We start from the raw sequence: 19328 nt of genomic DNA, 5'->3' as shown, positions 1-19328 counted from the left end.
TGCTCCTCTAACTGGAGCCTCAGGAGCCAATAGAGCAGCTGGGGAGGTGATCAAAGTCTCTCTCAGGTTGCAGCTTTAATGCACTTCCCTGTGCAGCACAGTACTGCCTGTAATTGCTAAACAGTAAATACTGACTCTTTGATCTGCTGAAGAAGAAGCTCAGAGAGGCTAGTTTCCTTTTCACAAGAATGGAAAGTTCCCTGAGGCCCAGAGTGGAGACAGCCACTATGGTTTACAGCCTTCTCTGCTTGGTGCATTTCATGCTGTGACCTCACAAAGATCCACTGTGATGTAAGAATGAGTGTCCTCTGTATAAGACAGTGGACCAGCCTGTTGAATTTGTCCATAAGGACCAGGGAGCAGGTTAACGTTGACCTGTGGGACTCCTTGATAGCTTTGTATTTTGTTAGTTGACGGGGTTATTGTACCTCACAACTTGTGTTCACCAGATCACAGGGATGGACATCACTTCTATTAAGAAGACTTTGGGCAGTCAGTATAGGGTGGTTTTCTTTCTTGGACAGGGTTCATATGGCAGGGTGAGATTGGCCTGGCACCGGAGAACGCAGGCCCTGGTTGCCATCAAAACGGTAGAGATCAGCAAGGACACCATCAGGGGGATCCTGTCTGAAATGACCACATTGGAGTCATTGAACCATCCGAATATAATTTCTTTATATGAGGTCCTGATCACAGGGACCGGAGTTCATTTTATATTACAATATGCTCCAGGAGGCAACTTAGGAAAACTAATAAGTGAGGAGGGCCCATTGCCAGAAGAAAAGGCGAAGAAAATGTTCGGACAGGTCGTATCTGCCATAAGATATTGCCATAGCCTGGATATTGTCCATCGCGACATCAAGCCACAGAATATACTGATAGATGGAGAGGGCAATATTAAGCTGATCGACTTTGGCCAGGCCATCAAATGCAAACCTGGTACATTACTGAGTAGGCACTGTGGAACCAGGGACTTTAATGCCCCAGAACTGGTATTAAGGGAGCCATATGATGGCAAGAGTTCTGATGTGTGGAGTTTGGGGGTGGTGCTCTATTTCTTTACCACTGGCTACTTACCCTTCAGAGGAAAGACCATCAATGATGTTGAGGAAAGGATTACAACGGGGACCTATACCATTCCTACTCACCTGTCTGGGCAACTCGAAAACCTGATACATCAAATTCTGAGAGTTTCCCCAGACATGAGGCCCTCTGTAGAGGAAATTGAAAATCACCCATGGATCAAGAAATGTGAGTTTAAAATCCTGCCCAAGACTGACCCAGATTACAAAATTATAGAAATGCTCTGTGCAATGGGGTATAAAGCCAAGGACATCTTGGAATCCCTCCAAAAGAAAAGATACGATGAACCAATGGGGGCATATTTGAGCTTAAAAGATCATGTAAGCAAAGGGTTTGATGTTGGATATATCACTCCAGCCAAGCCTGGGGATCCGTGCCCTCCGCCACCCCCATCACCAGCACATCCCTCTGTCTTTGGCCTTCCTCTCAGGAGAAGGGCCAGTGAGCCCATCTTTGGCCTCCACCACAGACCTCCCTCAAGAGAACAGAATCCTCTTGACCTGATTCTATCAGGACTCAAGATGAGCAGGTGTGTCTCCATGCCTCCCATTGCGGTATACTATCCTAAGAAGGAGAGAAGCACTTCTACCCGTGCCCTCCACTCAACACCTGTGGCTTGCCCGTGCGTCAGCAACAACATGTCGGAAGTTGAAATAATCCTGCCACCTAAGCAAGACATTGAGATGAATACGTCATCTCCCCCTCAGAGGATGGGATGGTTTAAGAGACTCCGCAAAGGAATCAGGGACTGTTTTTCAAGACTTTGCTGCCTCCCGAGGGCTCCAAAGAAAAAAACCCAGCATAGATCCTCCAAGAGAGTGGCCCCCCTGAAAAAGGCAGCAAGCAGTACCATATAAAAGGTAAGCTAATGTGGGAGGGTGCATCTCCACTCTGAATTTTATTGTCTCTGTCTTTATTCATGTATTCTCACTGGAAATATCAGAAGAGTATACATGGGGTCTCTTGGGTTGGGGAGAAGTATGTCTACTCCAGCTGGATAAAACCCTGCTCATTTCCGTACCATCTGAGGAAGAAATATTTTTGGAGAATGCCTAGGTGGTGTCTGATGTAACCGAACTAGCAATAATCAGCAAGTGATTGTGGGTACAGCCAGTCTGAAAGGGGGCATATAAGGCTGTTCTCCATGGAGAACATATTCAGATAGAGACTCTGCTTGGGGACCTAGTGCCTGGCAGAGTGACAGTGGTCAAAGTACTAAGGGGCCACCTCCATGTCTCCCTACAATTGAACTGGACAGGTGGAGTGTACTGAGTCCTGTGAGGTCTGACAATGCTGCTTGAATGAATACATTGGGATTCAGCTGTGGATACCCAGTTCTTATGTATCCTGCATGCAGCAGAGAGGGGTCAGTGTCACCAGAAGTTCCAATCTGGCATTCAGAGACTGGTCGTACAGTGTCATGCTAGTCTTTCTTACCATCTACTAACCAGGGCTGAATAGCTGGTAGGGGATCTTCCTTCCTACCAGGCTCCAGGCAACTAAACCTCAAACTGAATGTCCCGGGACACTGACCCGTGGGCTCCTAGGTTTCTTTTCCTCCAATCATTTGCTATGCTACCAACAAGGAGACCTATGCTCCCTGTTAGTACAACAAATACCTGCTCCAAAGTTCACAAGGAGCAGAAATGGGAAGTTTCCCTCCATAGCTCTGTTCTTGCTGCTTTCGCTAGGCATTCTGTGCATGTGCTGGCTTGGTCAGCTCCTGGTCAGGCCACTGGGCATTCAAAGTGACTTCTGTTCACGTTCCCACATGTGCTACATACCTAGGACACACCTTCCCAGTATCTCATAGAAACCAAGCTCACTGCAGTCTCACTCTAAAGCTTGAATTTCCTTGAACTAGCCATCCTCTTGAGAATCTACTGTGGTAGGCTTGGGGCACTGCTTGCAGCAGACAGCAGCAGACTTGAGGGACATGGGAAGTCGCTTCGGGTGTGAGAGCTTAATTGCCTCCAGGATGTGATTGTGCACCATTTTCCAAAAGTGCTCCAGCTTTGGAAAGTCCAGGCTTCTGTCTACCATGTCTGGTGTGAGTCTCAGTGCTGGGCTGAAGGACCCCACACTGAGGTTTAGAGAACAAAACACAGTGCTTCTATCATGGAGATCACTCGGCTTGTGTGACCTGCTCTCCTGTGAGAAGGATAAGAGTAGGCACCCAGCGCATCTCTCTCACTGTGTCCAAGAAAGATGCAAAACTTGTGAGTGAACCTCAAAGCAGCGAAGCCTGGGAAACTAGAAGGGTTGCTCCCTAAGCATTTGCCATCTTTCTGACACTCAGTCCTCTTCCACATCTGAAGAGCCTGGAGCTGGGACTCTCCTCATTTGTCAGAGGTTAGCCTCATGACTTATGTCCCTGCATTTCCATGGGATTTTGGCTCCATGGGGTGTGGGCTCTTCTTCATGGTTAGGGTTCAGTGTCCTAGCCATCCAGCTTGCTCTTTGCATTCTGGGCGGAGCCTGTTCAAGTTCTTCCCTACAGCATCTGTGTGTCCATTTCATTGCTAGAGTTAAGTCTTCTTTCATAGGCCTCACGTCATTCTTTCCTAACTGGAACAAGTCTTCCAGTGTCAAAATGAGATCTGAGATTCAATCCTGTGCTCTAGGTTTACTCTGTGTCATGCTATGATCAGTTATCCAGTCAGAAGTCATTGAATAAAAACGTGCTCTGTCCCAAGCCTTCACTCACTGCTGAGTCCAGGGATCTTTAGGCCTGAAGACGTATCTGTTCCCAAGCAGCAGATAACCTGGCAGAATCCAGGAAAATAGGGAAGACAAAAATGATGGTGTAGTTCTGCATGAAAACAACTAACTTGGTAAGAGACCAAAGAGCATGCATGGTAGTCCAGGGCATCAGAAGAGACACTTTTGTGAGAGTTACAGCAGGAGAGACCCTGGAAGAAACAAATAGAAGGCACAGAGGGCCATGGCAGAAGCTGTGTGACATACAGCCAGCATCAATCTCTGTATATGATGCATGTGATGGTGTCTTTTTCTGATAGTGCGGTGTTTTGAGTCACTTAAGAATAAACTGTAAGTTTCTCCTTTAGGTGAAAACTCCTGAAATTCCTCTTGACTTTCAGGGTCTCTCAGTCTTGACGGTCCACACATGGAAAAGACCTGAGGGGTGTACTCTCCTGAGTCCTGAGGATTGGAAAGGATAAGATAGTGAAGAGAACAGTGGGAAAGAACAGAGTCAAATAGAAATGGGGCTCATGGTGGCATCCCAGAGTCTAGAGGCCCCGACCTTCCTTCACATGCACCTGTAGGTGTTTCAAACTCAGTGGTGGTTCTAAGTAAAAAGTGTCACCAGGCACCTCTATGGATCTGTGTGTGTGTGTGTGTGTGTGTGTGTGTGTGTGTGTGTGTGTGTGTTCTTGCTTCCTATCCAAATCAAAGGCTCCATAACCTCGAGACAACATTTTCAGTGTTACAGGAATATCTTTCTACTCTAAAGTATAGCTGAAAAGCAGCCCAGTTATACTGACTTGGCTTTTTCTCTCACGTTTCACCATCTATCCCTGGTCTTCTTAGATTTCTCCAGCTGAGAATTTTCAGTAAGTTAGGAAGCTACTATGAATCTTCTGGGATTAGGCTGCCCTGAGCTGGAGCCACAGTCCAACAAGTGTTCACCAAATGTTTTTGTCTTCATTGCTGCCAGGAACAGAGAGAGCAGTGGGTCTTGCTTGGCTGTGGAGGAAACTGTTGTGTAATTTAAAACTGATGTATGTAACTATTATGAGGTAAGTCATAGTAACTGAAGGTAGATATTTAGAGGGAGAAACAAGAATAGAGGTCATGACCTGTGCTCTTTACTGGCTTCTTCACAATGATTTCCTTGACCTCTTTCCTATTGCCAGATGAGCTACCATCCATAACTTCCCTAAACACTTAGTCATTAATCATGAAACTGTACTATAAATGCAGTGGACAATCTGACAGTGGCATAATGTAAACAAACGTTTCCATCCCAAATGGCCTAAAGTTGACCAAATTTCCAGGAAAGTGTCCAACCCATATGGGGAGGGGCAATCCCTTTCTGGCATGCCAGTCACATCAGGGTGTGCACTTGTCCTGTCACTTGGATCTGTGGAAAACTTGAATTTGTCTTTTGTCACACTTTCACTCGGGTTTCTATTAGGTGTCTCAGCCACTCACCATCTCCTCATCAATTCTATCCTCCATTTGTTTAAGTTCTAGGATTTGTAGCTGCTGTGTTTATCTGCAGATGATGGTCAATAGAGTCCCTCTGGAACCTAAATTCAGACAGCACATAGAGTGTCTGCACTCTCTGTATCCCAGAGTCAGCATGAGACAAAGCCCAACAACACATGTGGACTCTTCCTTCTCACCCTAAAGGACATGGTGATCCATTAGCTTCCTGATACACAACATGCTGACATCCAGCAGTCAATGGTCTTAGCAGGTCTTAATGGCCTCTGGCTCTCCCAAGTGCAGTCTTTAGTCATTCAGGAAAAGGGAAAGGATCCATAACTTCTCCCTTCTCTGTACTTGCTCTAGTGTCCTTCCCTCCTGAGTGCTTTTGCAGTTCCCCTAGTTATAATCTACAAAGGGAGGTCTCATTCAGTCGGAGGTTCTGAGAAAGGATGATTCTGCCATTGTCCTGGGCACCTGGGTTTAAGTCCCCCTCACAACTAATTTCTTTCCCTCCTTCAGCTTCCCTCCTGCAGATAATGGTGCATTTGAGGCCAGGACAGTCATGGATTCCTGAGTACAAGGACAGTGGCTCATTGTTGCTAAGGATCCCAACTCAAATTAGCAACACTGGACTGAAAACACAAACTAAAATCCTCCTACTTGAGCAAGGTATGCAGAAAAAATGAGAGACTGCTGTTTTCAGGGACAAGTATCCATACGGAATCTATAGTGATGATCTATGCCTGGCAGAGGAAAAATGGTCAACTATCTAATGGGCCCCCTCAAAGTCTCCCTGCAGCTCAGAAGAACACCAAGGGCCTCAGCTCTGTCATTCCTGTATCACTGTGGAGCATCTGCCAAGAATGGACACCAGAATCTGTAGACCAGGGAGAGACTGGTTCCCACACTTTAGTTCCGCACAGTAAAACAACAGCCTATCCCCTAATGAGGTATGTACATAATGATAGAGGATTCTCCACACAAACTTGATTCACAAGAACAGGGCCTCTTTGGTAGACACCCAAACCATCTGAAATCAGGTGAGAAGATGTGAGAAGCCTTCGATCCCTGTACCTCAAGACCAAATAACACTCATTCTGATAGGATACATGAGCTGGTCCTCGTTTATCTTCATTCCCCAATTCCTTCTATCTCCTATCCGCATGAAGACCTTTCCTTCACATGCTCTGATCTGAATCTTGTTCTGCAATTCATGGAACACATTTGAAAAGTCGATCTGGACCTCCATGTCCTCATTGTCTGTATGGACCTTCAGGATGGACAGTCTCTGGAAGATCCTGTGACAGCTGCAGGATGGGCTGAGCAGCTGTGTTTGTCCATATCTACGGCAGAAGCACTTGAGCCAAAAGACTAACAGTGCCATCCTGCCCTTAACAATGAAGTGAGGATTCCCCTGTCTCCATGTGAACCAACCTGCCTGCCCCAACACTGTGCTAATGTCGCTGCGGGAACACTAAGGACATGAGGACTATGAGAGTAGGACACTCGGTGCAAAAAAAAAGTTCCCTTTTAATACTGACTAAGATGCTCAGGCCTCAAAGGAGGTGGACTGCAAGGGTGAGAGCTGAGTGTTCCTTCTGGATATGAGTCAACACCAGCACGCAGGAATCCACCAGGTTTGGATGGACGATGCATCTGACCAGAAGAAGGGAGTAGTATGTTTCTGGGGTGCACAGAAAGATCCCTCACTCTGTGTAATTACCCAGGAAATGAAATAGTCTTGTCCATGTGGACATTGGTGCCCAAATGAGAAAAATAGTGTATATATCCTGACCACTTAAAAGCCATGCTTTTTCTGAGAGAACCTCTGAGCTCGAAAGACTGTGAAATAGGATGTCTGCCTGTACCAGAATCTTTCCTGAGTGGAGAATTTTATCAGGAAGAAGAAGGCCCAGAGCATGCACATATGTTGAACTCTTGAAGGGCACCCAGTTTGAAAGAGAACATCAAAGGCCTGAATCAGTGTGAAACATGCTGTCTGCAAGTACTAGAACACTTCCTGAGAGCAAGGGACACTGCCAAACCACTAGAGGCCAAAAGTTATGATGGATAAAGAGACAGGTGTTCTGGTGACCTGTAACCCCATCAGGAGCCCCAAGGGTCACCTCCTGCTAAACCAAACATAACCTTTATCAGTGAAGGTCACTCCCGAGAAATCCTGTTGAGAAACCCTGCAGACAGGAAAGCCAAGGAGGCCTCCTCCTTCCCATTGTCATTATCTTCTAAGGGAACTTGAACAGGTTAGCTCCTACAGACTTCTTAAAAAGCCTGGAACACTCTGCTAATTCTGTTTCCCGTACTCTTCAACTGAGTCAAGAGAAGAAAACAGATATTTGGAACACTGATCCAATCAAATTGATATTCTGGTGATCAGAAGCCAAGACTATACAGAGATTTCTGAGGCCTCTCCAGGAATTCTGTCCAGAATCACGCTCTGGAGGACTTCAGTGTGCGAGAATGTGAGTAAGTTGGATAGACTCTGGGGTCTAAGGAATGAAGTTTGTCCTCATTAGGACAAAAAGATACAAGAGGAACGCCCGAGTACATATAGAACACAGGGTGCCATGATGTGGAGCCCGAAGACAAGGGAGGCTGCTGAACACTCTAATGCCTGTATGAGTGTATTTGGACATGAACAGTGTAGCTGGATCTGTTTGCCTTCAGTTCAAGCTGCAATGTTGTCACCATCTCCTCTTTAAGCCCATGTATCCTTGACAAGGTTGTTCTGCCCTTCAAGTTCATATGATGATTGTGCATGTAGGAGACCTAGCCTTCTGTCACCAAGGAAACAGAAAGCAGTGGAGGAATGCGACCGTGGGAGGCTGCAGGCAAAAGTGATGTGGGTCCACAACTGTACCTGGAAGCTACATAGTACAATCCCTGAGGCCCTGTTCAGACCTTCATTCTATTCTGGTGTCTTCCTAGTGACAGCCCTGCTAGCCAATGACGACAACTTCTCCCTGACTCTTCCCCAGCCTTGCTTCCCAGTCCTGAGACTTGAAGAGCACAGAGCATGGCCTCTGTAGGTCAGTCACTGGCTCTGGACCATTGACCACTACCACTGCTTTTACTTGGGATGGTGTTCAAATTGTGGGATGTCTGAGAAAGCTGGGTTCCACGTTTTTGCTACGCAACCTGTTCCTCATGTCCTGGACTTTGCCTGCTCCAGTCCTCAGGTACTATCATGGAAGCCATTACTCTCTCCACAGTCCTGTCATTCTTACCCACAAGGAGTAAGGATGTAGATTCACTCTAGATGTGAGCACAGCTTGTAAACTGTCTATGTGAATTGCTGTCATCTGTCCTTTTGTCAGTTGCCATTCAGTAAGCATTGTGACGTGTAAGGCTCTCAGGAGAAGCCAGATCCCAGTGGCATTAGTGTGACAAACAAGCTGTGCCCAAGGAGCTGACACTCTGGCAGAGTCCAGGACATCCAGGAAGACAGAGGTGGTGAGGTAAGTCTGCATCAAAACAGGTAAAAACAGTAATGAAACTGTCAGTTCCCATCCTTGTGCAGGTTATTGGGAAACACTGTCCCTGAGAAGACAGCTCTGTCGAGCTGAGCCTGGAGAGAAAGAAGGCATGAGAAGGAAGGCAATGGCAGCCATGTGAAGGGAGCCATCATGAATGACTGGACCTGACGAGTGTCTGTGATACTGTGATAGATATTTATGGACACCCTAAAAGGACATTTATTGTGTTTCATCTCTTAGTGAAATGCTGTTCTCCACGCAGATCACAGACCCTGGGAGTGTTGGGTATTGCTACCTGACAAAGGCCTGAAGTGTGCACTACTGTTGTGCTGGTGGTGGGATTGTCAGAAGATGAGGAGGCCATCCTGATAGAGACAGTGTAGGAATCCCAGAAACAACAGCCATGTTGCTGCATGTGGCTAACCTTCGTTGATTTTGCATGTCAGTTTCTAAGCCGGTAAGGAGTGCAGATAAAAACTGTCACCAGAGGTAATCCTGAACCTCGGTTGTACACCAGCACTGTAGTTGGCTTTATCTCCCATGCAGACACTCAGTCTCCCTCAGCACACCCTCTTACTGTCCAGGAATTTTCTTAGCTATACAAATAACACACTGGGTTGTTACAGGTCGAATGACCTAGCCAAATCCTCTGTTCTCTTACGTTCTGTCCCTGTCCTCTTTTTAGATATCACCAACTATGACTCTGACATCCAATGAAGCAGTCGAGGGCCATGATGCTTTTCTGACTGAGGCAACACAGCCTGGAGCCCAAATCCCGAGGCTGTGCACCAAAGTCCTTCCCTGTTTGTCACTGGTGAGCAGAGTCTGACCTGAAAGTCTGGACCTGATCTCTCAGTGAAGGCAAAACTGCTTGACCTCTGATTTTGAACTGCTATTGTAGCTAATGCTGCTATTGATTTAAAAATCTAGTTCAATATGTGAAAAAATACACTCTTCAATCTCCTGGAACATTCTGTCTCAGAGAGGACCATGTCTACACGTCAAAGGAAAGACCAGGTGAGGAAGATGGGGAGGTCCCATGTGGATTTCTCAGTATGTGATTGATCTCAACCCACTTCCCAAAGTTCCTTTAGTTCTAGCATCAAATTAGTAGGCCTAGCATGAATAGAGCCCTGAAGTGCTGATAGAGACTGAGGGCTCCCTGGGTGGCGTGTCCCATGAAGAGACCCTTCAGGATCTTTGGTGTGGGCAGATTTCTCCTCACTCTTTGAACATCATAGGTTATGAATGCTCTCTCTGAACACTCCGATATTCACTGGTCAGTTTGCAGTCCTGCCTAGCACTTCAGGAACGTTCTCCCACTCTGATTGACTTCTGGGATCCAGCTTCCTTTTCTATAGAGGGTGCTTAGTGCTGTAAAACAGGAATCTGACTAACGCAGTGTGTTGAATAGCTGGTCTTCTGTAATGCCTAGAAGCAGCACAAGATGGGGCCACTGGACACAGTCATCCCTGTATCCTTCAGCACCATAGAATTTGTGATTAGTTATCAGCACAGAAAACCACTTTTCTTTGATTCTATCTTTTCTGATTCTTTTCTAAATACTAGAACTAAATACTCAATACCAGAACTGACCTGATTGTGTAGGAACATGGGAATATCCTCTAAAGTTCTACCATCTGCACACCCTCTGCTGTCCTCTACTTCTGGGCACTTGATCCCTGTGACTGTCTTCCTGGGATGTCACCCTCTCGTCTATTTACACATCTTCTCTCCAGTGTCTCAGTACAGTGTCATTATGTGAAGAAGTAGTGGGGACGCTGTCCTTATCATCCCATGGTATTCCATACTCTCAATTGTCCCTTGCAGATCCTGGTGCTTTCCCACAAGAAGTTGCTCAATGTGGCTACCTGGCAGGCCAAACATAAGCCTGTGTCTGCAGACAGGAGGGCACCAACAATGTGTCAAGCAACCTCATCTGCATCGTCACAAGCATCTGCAGTGTGGGTATCTGGTCAACATGGTATGGCCCCTCCCTTCCCTGGTTGCCACCATCAAGTGTCATATAGGTCATCCATTTCAGTGCCAAGATCTAGAATTCCTCTGCTGGTTAGGGCTTGGAAAAGGTCCAAGAGCAAATGCGATGGCGTTTTGTGTTATTGGTTATTCCTTAAATGTGGGAAATCTGTGTATCCAACTGTTGCAGAGTGCCTTCTTCTCTTGCTCTTCCCCCATGCTTTAGGAAGGATGCTGCTCACTAATTGTCTCTCAGCGACATGGTGGCACACGGGAAGCAATGAGCTTATTATCAGAATGCCTCTTGACGTTATTGGTACTTCCTAGAAGGTCATTAGTGGAGAGTTGTTCAGAGTTCTGACAACTCCTCTCTGCTGTCATCTGACATATAACAAGCACTGACACAGTCTCTCTAACCCTTGAGAGGACACCCTGAATGCGGTTCTTAGAATATGAATGGAGATCAGACATTCATAGGGAGAGAAGCCATGCCCACCTGGTCCCACGGAGCAGGAGTTGGGAGCTACCGTTTGATAAATTTGACTGACTAAGAGAACCACCAGATAACTTCCACTGTTGTCTGAGTTGTTGTTTTTAAGTGTCAGTGTGATTATCTGAAACAAAATATTTTTCGTTTCATTTTAATCCAGTGACTTAACACTTCCTGGTATACTGCATTAGCACAGTGTAGCCAAGGCACTACAAAGGGGCTACCCATGTTCTATCCACAGGCAGGAGTGTAGAAAAATTAATGCATGCATGTAGGCTTGCTTGCTAGTGCTCATCTAAAGGCCTCTGCTCTTATGAAGTCTTTCCCTAAGCCTAGGGAATAGCACTGCTAAAGTTCTTGTTACTTCCCATGTCATTTAAGATCATGAAATCGATTCTCTACAAACTTGCTCACAGGAGAACGTCATCTAGAGGATTCCTTTGTGAAGACTCTCCCTCTAGGTCACGTTTCCTGTACTAATTGACAGTTATAAATAAAGATCATGAATTTCTCCCAGTGGCCACCGCACCGCTCAACATTGAAAACTGTCAGACTTGTGACTAGAGGCTTTAGCTTCTCATTTTACCTAGGGTCAAAGCTGACATCTTGTAGAGTGTCCTTTCTGGCCCTCTCAGTTTCTCCCCATATTATACCTGACAGTGTTTCCATTCAGCCATCAGCTCAACACTATGATGTATGTACTGTGTCATTGACTAGTACTTTCTAGGCAGAGATAAAAATTTCACAGCAGACTTGTTGGCCTTCAGGTTGATCTTTTTCTTTTTCTGTTTCCTCTGCCAGGTCGTTTGACAGTTGTGGAGCCCCTCCCACCAATAAAGGTTAGCAACTTGTCGGGCTTTCATGGCATTTATGGCAGCTAGATTGTGCTTCTTAGAGTAAGTCCAAATCAGTGCTACTAGGTATGTATGATGCTTATACACCTTACCCTAATTTAAACAGATGGTGTGGGCACTGAGAACATGTAGCCCTGCAAAGCATTTTAAAATATTTACATATTTTCTCATTTACCTATTCACTCTCCCCTACATCCTGTCTGTAGTCTGTCTCTTCTATCTCTTCTCTGGTTTTTATATCTTTTGTTCCGTCTTTTTCTCATTCTGGGCATTTGTTTCTGACTCTCTCCTGTTCTCTTTCTTACTGCCTAGCTGCCTCTTTGTCTGTCTATCCATCTGTCTCTCCCTTGCTAAATCTCTATCTCTTTCTCTGTCTCTCTCTGTCTCTCTCTGTCTCTCTCTGTCTCTCTCTGTCTCTCTCTGTCTCTCTCTCTCTCTCTCTCTCTCTCTCTCTCTCTCTCTCTCTCTCTGTGTGTGTGTGTGTGTGTGTGTGTGTGTGTGTGTGGCTGTGTGTCCATGCATGTGGGGGCAGGTAGCATGTATATTTCCTGGAGAGCCTGTGGAGGTCAAAGTTTAACTCAAGTGAGGTCTTTCTCAAACTCATAAAGGACCTAGTAACTGAACTCTACTACCTATTATTGGAAAAGCTTTTGTAGGTGAAGAACCTGAAGGATCTGAGGCTGTGCCAGTACATGCTGGAGAAATACTTGACTGGATTCGGGTGTAGGAGCCTAGGCATTGGCCCACAGATGTGCTGTTCTCCTTCTTTGGATACCCGTCGCAACAACACAATCTTCTCTGTCTACTGGAGTTGTCTTGGTTGTAGATTTGGAGATCCTCAATCTCTCAGCTTAGTTCTCTAACGTTAAGTCATATTGACTCTTAGCATAGTACTTTATTTGCCACTGTTCTTTCTACCTTTATTTTTCCAGAACTTTCTATGGGTAAGACATTCCTTCTGTAACATTTTATGATGTGTAAGACCACACAAGGGTACCCAGAGCCCATACACAATGTGCTCTTATTATCCTGTGAGAAGTCCAAGCCAGTAACCCAATCTGAACTCAGTGGTGAGAAGGAACCTAAAACTCAGAACAGGACTTGTTATCATTCCTTTCTTGTTAGTACCATTCACAACTTCTGTAGAAGTTGGGAGTCCAGAAAGCAAAGGGCGGGATTTTCTCACATGATCTTGACCCATGTTGGGTTTTCTGTCTTCCATCTCCACCTTTAACATTTAATATACCACATCTCTCCAAAGGTCATGCCTATTCTAGTGTGCTGCACTCACTGACGAAGTTGGAGCAAGCGTCAAAAGAGTGAAGGCCAAGCTCTGACTGTGACAGAGAGTTTGAGATAGACAACTGATGCTTGGAAAAACACTTGACTTCTCGCTGGGACCTCCATCTACTGTAAATAACCAACAACCTGTTCAAGGATCAATGTGCCTCTGAGATGAGGACAACAAGGTAGAAGGGAGTCCACAGAAGGAAACGGGTCTGAGGGCTAACACCATAACGCTTCCAATTCTGTCTTCTAGGCATCACTAACAAATCTATATAGTCCTACCTCCCAGAAGATGAGTGAAGGTGTTACAGTTAGGATGATTGTTGACATGAGGCTCTCAGAGGTTCACCACAAATCGGAAGGACAAGATTGAGATTGCCATTCATATGGTCTTTCCATAGTCTCCCCTTGCAATCAGAATTGACCATCACTATGGACCTCATCTATTAGATGCAGGTAAGATGATCATCTTAGGAAACCTAGTCTTTGCTGCTGAGATACTGGGATTCCAAACAACTCTGAGAGGAGAGGGTACAAAGTGGAGCTCAGTCCTGCCTCTCATACCACACATAGCTGATGTCCTGAGGTTCTGTTCTCAGGAGGCATGGAGGACATGTATCTATTTCATGTAAAAAGAAACTGTTACAAACAGTCTGAGGTCCCTGTAATTAGAGCTGAGTCTTTGATTGTACCACATCATAAGCAAGTGAGGTTGGAAACATTGTTGCAAATGACAAGAGCCACCACTCTCCCTGCAACTGTTGTAAGGGATGTTCCCTGTACATCTTTATCCTATGTGATGCAGGTGTGAGTTAGATACTGACTAGAATAACAACTCAATGATTCTAAATTATTGATATATGGAAGGACAGGGTATTGGTTGTGTCTTGGTAAATGTACCCATGTCTGTCCATGACTGAGTTAAGTAATACACTGTGTCCTTGTGTGAAGGGGAAACCAAGGCCCTTCTGAGGTCTCTCCTGACAGTGACTGCCCCAACAACAGTGAAACTCATCAAGTCTCACAGGAAAGGGCCACATTTGAGTCCCTGCTTGACAGGCCACAGTCTCAGGATCTTTCCTTCCTCCTGGCTTATTTTGAAAACAGTCTCCTCCCCAGACACAGCCATTTCAGTCATTCTCACAGCCATGACCTTGACACAGTTTCGATATCTTCCAACTCATACCACCCTCTTTGTGTAACATGGAAAGTTCTTGGTCATGCCCAGTGTCCTAACAATTCTAGAGTAAGCCTGCTTTACTGCACATTTAGACTTGTCACAGCAGGCTTCGTTCTTGTGTAACATGGGCAGATGTCGGCCATGCCCTGTTTCCTAACAACTCTAGAATGAGCCCACTTCACTTCATAACTAGGCCTGTCACAGCAGGCTTTACTGTGACCCGTGTGGGCATCTTCTTCCTTCTCTATGGTTTCCTTGTATAGTAGACAAGGGAATGATATCTCAGGATATCCCTCCACCATGTAAGTCTTCACAGCTTCTCCGTCATGTCCTTGGCCTTTTGAGGTGAGCCAAAGCAGCAATTCCATCCATTGCAAAAGGCAGTAACTCACACCCCATTCCTTCCGGACATGGCCCAGATCTCACCTCCAAACTATTTAGAGCACTTAATCCATCTCTCAATTCTCTGAGGTCCAGATGATGAGCTGGCACTTGAAGGGAATGCAGAGGTGACATATCCTCTCATGATGATCCTCAGAGAATTTAGCTATTAAGACCAAAATAGAGGGAGACCATGACTGCAAGCTGACCTTTGTGAGCAACATATCCTCTCGGGACTTGAAGCAATGACATTGGGATGTCTCTAAAGGGGCAACGCCCCATACTCTTCATAGCAGAGGCTTCTGTCTATTTAAAACTCGGGGGAGAGGTGGGCTCCTTCTCCTATAGAGGTGAGCAGGGTTGTCAATTTCTTCTGTCCCAAGACGGATCCGTGGATCACATATCTGATTCTTTCTGGTCCCTGGAAATCCCAGGATCCTCTGAGTTTAACATAGGCAGCCACTGGGATACAGGTCAGTGTGGTCTATAATGTTGCTGTGCCTCCATTTGCTGCACATTGTGGCTACATTGCAACCATGCTCTCTGGGTTCACAGAATGCTACACTGTACTCTAAGCTTTCCCAGTCTCAAGGGTGGACTCAATCTGGCTTGGTACTACCACTTTTTTTGGAGGTTGCATCCTGAAATGCCATGTGCTCTTCATAATGCCATTAAATGCTTTTACTATTGTTTAGTACATATGAACATTCATGAAAATCAACATAAAACTCTACATACAAGATGTATTCAAAAACAGTAAATGCTGTTTTTCTAAGCCATTATACTCCTGAACCACTGCTCCATCCCTATGAGTTCAAACCCCCAAGATTGGCTCTGTTGCATCTGGCCAGTGTTTCCTGGGGATGTCTCCTCCTGGTTCCTAGCAATGACCCTGCTGCTTTAGGCAGGCAGACTATGTCCTTTTTCTCAGATGGTTGTTGTGAAGACCCTCTCACTTGTATTGTCTGATGTGCAGTCAGTATAACATAGCTTGCAAGAAGCAGTTGAAAAGACCACTTGTAATGTTGTGTCATGGGCTTAATTGTCAAGGAAACTCATAGACATGAGACCGACGTGAGTAAAGAAAAAAAACTGTGAAATTCTATCTAATTCCCTGTGATGTGTTGAAATGTGTGATGCTCAAGATGGTGCTTAAGATTTGGAGAACTCATTTGTTAGCATGGAGCCTAAATAGTCCTTTTTAAAAGGCTAGGCTCAGGCATAGCCAGGCAGAGTCCAAACAGTTGTACTCCAGTACTGAAAGACAAATCTACTAAAAGCCTTTGGCATTCCCACAACCATGTAAAGACAGATGGTACTACTAGATGTCACAAATGATCCTTTTATTGTAGGTAACTGTCATCTTTTAGGGTTTTATCACCTAATCTGTCATGTGTCCTTGCTGTCTCTAAGACTATGTCATGTTCCCTTCTTTGAAGTACAGCCTTCCCATAATCTGGAACATTACAAAGTTTGGATGATGTTGCAATGAGGGGTCGGCTGGCATATGCCCTAAATAGAAGCTGAGTGAGTTGTGGGGATTTCCTGAGTTCAAGGTACCTGAGCAGAGTGAGGCAGGACAGGTACCCACAGTCTGGAATCTGGTCAAGCTTTGTGTGTACACTGCTCTACTGTGGGTGGCAGTACAGAACGAGAACTGGACGCATAGCTGGCTTGCTCCTCACTACTCTCTCACAGATTTTCATCTTGGACCACACTGGTTCTGATCAAGGCACAGTCTCGTGTGTGATAAGTTTCTCTCTATGGGTTGGTTGATGACTTAGGATTCTCAACGGATACTGTTTTGTAGACCACTGTGTGCCTCCATTTTGAGCCATGCCTTTGGCATCACCAAGTCATGTGATCCCTCCAGACTTCTTCCCAACATTTATCATCATGTATAAACCTTCCATCCATCTCTGAGAATTCATTTTCCAGAAAGTAGATCATCCTTGGATGGCAATGACATCTTTGGGCCCTCATAAGCCAATCCTGGTGGAGAGTAGAGATCTGTCAGTCACTGGAGGAAAGAGTCTCTTCTGGTTCATGATGAGCAGATTCCAGGCGACTTTTATCAAATGTAGTAAGGTGATCTAGACCCTTTGTTTGTTAAGTAAGTGCTCAGAAAGTTTATTTTACCCTCCTACTCAACATTTGCACAAAAGGCATAAGAAGTCTACTGAAGTCTTTTGGGTCATTAGAGCCCTGCTTGTGTCTTTAGCAAGGTACTGGTCTGTGAAGAAAGCTCTGGACAGTGGCATATCTGCAATGTGTCCCTATATCTTCATGATGCTCCTATGAGACCAGGAATAGAGAGCACACAGTCACATTAAAATATAAACTCTGTTGTATGACTGTTGGGCTGTGCACAGTAGAGTGGTCATTCTTTAGAAGTACCATTTGGACATTTTTCAGCTATGGAGAAAAACCCTTTGTCCATCATCTTCACCACTGGATGTGTTTATATTTGTGTCGCAGAACTTGAGCTTTTGAGTCTCCAAGGGGAATCTTGGTCATGTTTACTACAGGATGTGCAGTGGGTCTCCTTGACTGTCTTCTGTACATTGACAACACAGGTGATGCTTTCTATAACTCGGCGTAGGTCCCTGAAGGTGTAGTTGTGTCTCTCTCCCTTTGAGTACCCAGGATCTTCATATTCTCTGTGCTCACCCCATTCTCAAAGTTTTGTAAAACTTGATCCCCAGTCATGGTCTGTCCACAAGTGACCAGGCATTTGATGTGTACTTGAGGACACCCCTGACTGGATGTTTCCAGTTTTTACCCCATTGTAGGGAGGAGAACAAAGACCTGGAGATGTCATATTGTTCCCTAGTACAGGCCATGCAGAAGAAAACTGGGCAACCAACAGCAGAATTTCTGAGTGCTCCAACCCTGTCATTTTCTACAGGTTGTCTAGCAAGCCTCTGGACAGGCAGCATGGCAGAAATCAACTCTTTCCAAAAAAAAAAGGCTGCTGCTGACACAGTGGATAGAGCACACACAAGCTCCCTGTCTGACTCCTTCAGCTCCTGCATGTCTCCTTGGCTAACATTTCAGAGCTTCTGATTCTTCAGACATCAGGTTAGAGGGACAGGAATGGCAATGAGGGTTTTCTTAGTCATTGGTAGAGTTCAAAGATGTCTGGTATGTTCAAAAACTATTGGGAAAGAGCTGGAAACATATCTTCTGAAAAAAATATCCCCTCCGTTTACACAGTCTCCTTCGCTTTGTTCTCCACATTCAGCTTCTTGATACTGAAGAGATTGTTCTAACTGATGAGCCCAGGACTAGAAGATGGACAGCATCCAAGAAGCCTGGTCCATCTAAGGCCAAGTCACATCTTTAAGAAATATTTGAAAGCATTTGTGCACAGGATAAAGGTGCAAGGACCAAAGTCTCCTTAGACTTTCCAGCCTACAGAGGGTCTGACAGACTCAGGTCAAAGGTTACGTCTGAAGCCTAGATCATGAAGAAGGCCCCACTCCACAGGAGAAGCCTGTGGCTGATGCTATTGCAACTAGGACTACGATTGTGAAACTTGTGTCTGTGGATAGCAGATTCACGAATCTTGTGCCCAGGTATCCACAGGCCTTTTTTCACACATTCCTTGGTATAACTTTGCAAGTCCTGACTTTGGACGTGTCGGGTGCTGATGGTATCTCACTTGATATATAGTACAAGAAAGATTTTTACCCCTTTAAGGGGCTGGAAATAGACTGGACTCACAGTTACCATTAAAACTGAAGTTCTGTCCTTTGTGGTTATTGGCCCTTTTAAAGCTTGTTTGACTGGAAACAAAGCTCAGAGCCTGATATTTCCAAGATTCACCCCTACAAATTCAGAAACCCACAGCTCAAAGCAGTACAGATACCACTCAGAAATGAATCCAAGGACAAGGTGTCTGACATGAGAATCTTACAGATTTATTTAAAGGTCCCAGACTCAGCAACACTACACCTATGTAGAATCATTGAGGGATTCCCCCGTTAGAATTTGGGAGCTGCCATTCACAGAAATGACCCATGGGAGACTCTTATTGACATATCATGGCCTCCATGACCCATAGTGCTGTGACTGCCATGCTCTCTGTTAAACTCCACAGGCGGTCACCATTAGTAGAATAACAGTGCAGGGCAGCAGAGCAGTACAGTGGCCCTAGGGTGGTGTCGTGGGTGGTTCCAGAAGATACTGACATCACACCACCCTCTACATCTAGAATGAAAGGAAGAGGAACACGGGAGGGAGGGTGTGATTGTATTCATGGCCCAAAGCAGCCTAGGTGTCAGCTATCAGTCTGGAAGAGCACATCTGCCTCTGTATGGAGGATTCAGGTCAGGAATGTGACCGGGAACACAGGATTCAGTGCTCGCAAGAGGAAAGTCCTTTACGTGACATCTTGCACTACA

At 45.5% G+C, this 19328-nt stretch overlaps 1 protein-coding gene across 14 annotated transcripts; it reads left to right on the top strand.

Annotated features, from left to right (window-relative positions):
- Positions 1 to 316: 316 nt before the first annotated feature.
- Positions 317 to 18675, top strand: LOC134479831 (putative sperm motility kinase W). Of its 14 annotated transcripts, XM_063264523.1 has the most exons (10): positions 317 to 1943; positions 5779 to 8456; positions 8595 to 8735; positions 9439 to 9770; positions 10584 to 10717; positions 12022 to 12059; positions 13336 to 13543; positions 13615 to 13817; positions 17831 to 18003; positions 18167 to 18675. In XM_063264523.1, exon 1 carries the CDS (start codon positions 459 to 461, stop codon positions 1938 to 1940), a length of 1482 nt encoding a protein of 493 aa, XP_063120593.1. In that variant the 5' UTR covers positions 317 to 458; the 3' UTR covers positions 1941 to 1943; positions 5779 to 8456; positions 8595 to 8735; positions 9439 to 9770; positions 10584 to 10717; positions 12022 to 12059; positions 13336 to 13543; positions 13615 to 13817; positions 17831 to 18003; positions 18167 to 18675. The 14 variants fall into 14 exon arrangements, with proteins under 14 accessions (XP_063120593.1, XP_063120594.1, XP_063120598.1 ...); XM_063264524.1 differs by having other exon boundaries at positions 5779 to 7739; positions 8256 to 8456; positions 12022 to 13817; XM_063264528.1 differs by having other exon boundaries at positions 12731 to 13817.
- The last annotated feature ends 653 nt before the right edge of the window (positions 18676 to 19328 follow it).

The sequence above is a fragment of the Rattus norvegicus genome, chromosome 7, assembly GCF_036323735.1.
Source record: "Rattus norvegicus strain BN/NHsdMcwi chromosome 7, GRCr8, whole genome shotgun sequence".
Classification (NCBI taxonomy): domain Eukaryota; kingdom Metazoa; phylum Chordata; class Mammalia; order Rodentia; family Muridae; genus Rattus; species Rattus norvegicus.
The sequence above is the reverse complement of the archived record's forward strand: the minus strand, read 5'-3'. Positions and strand labels throughout refer to the sequence as shown.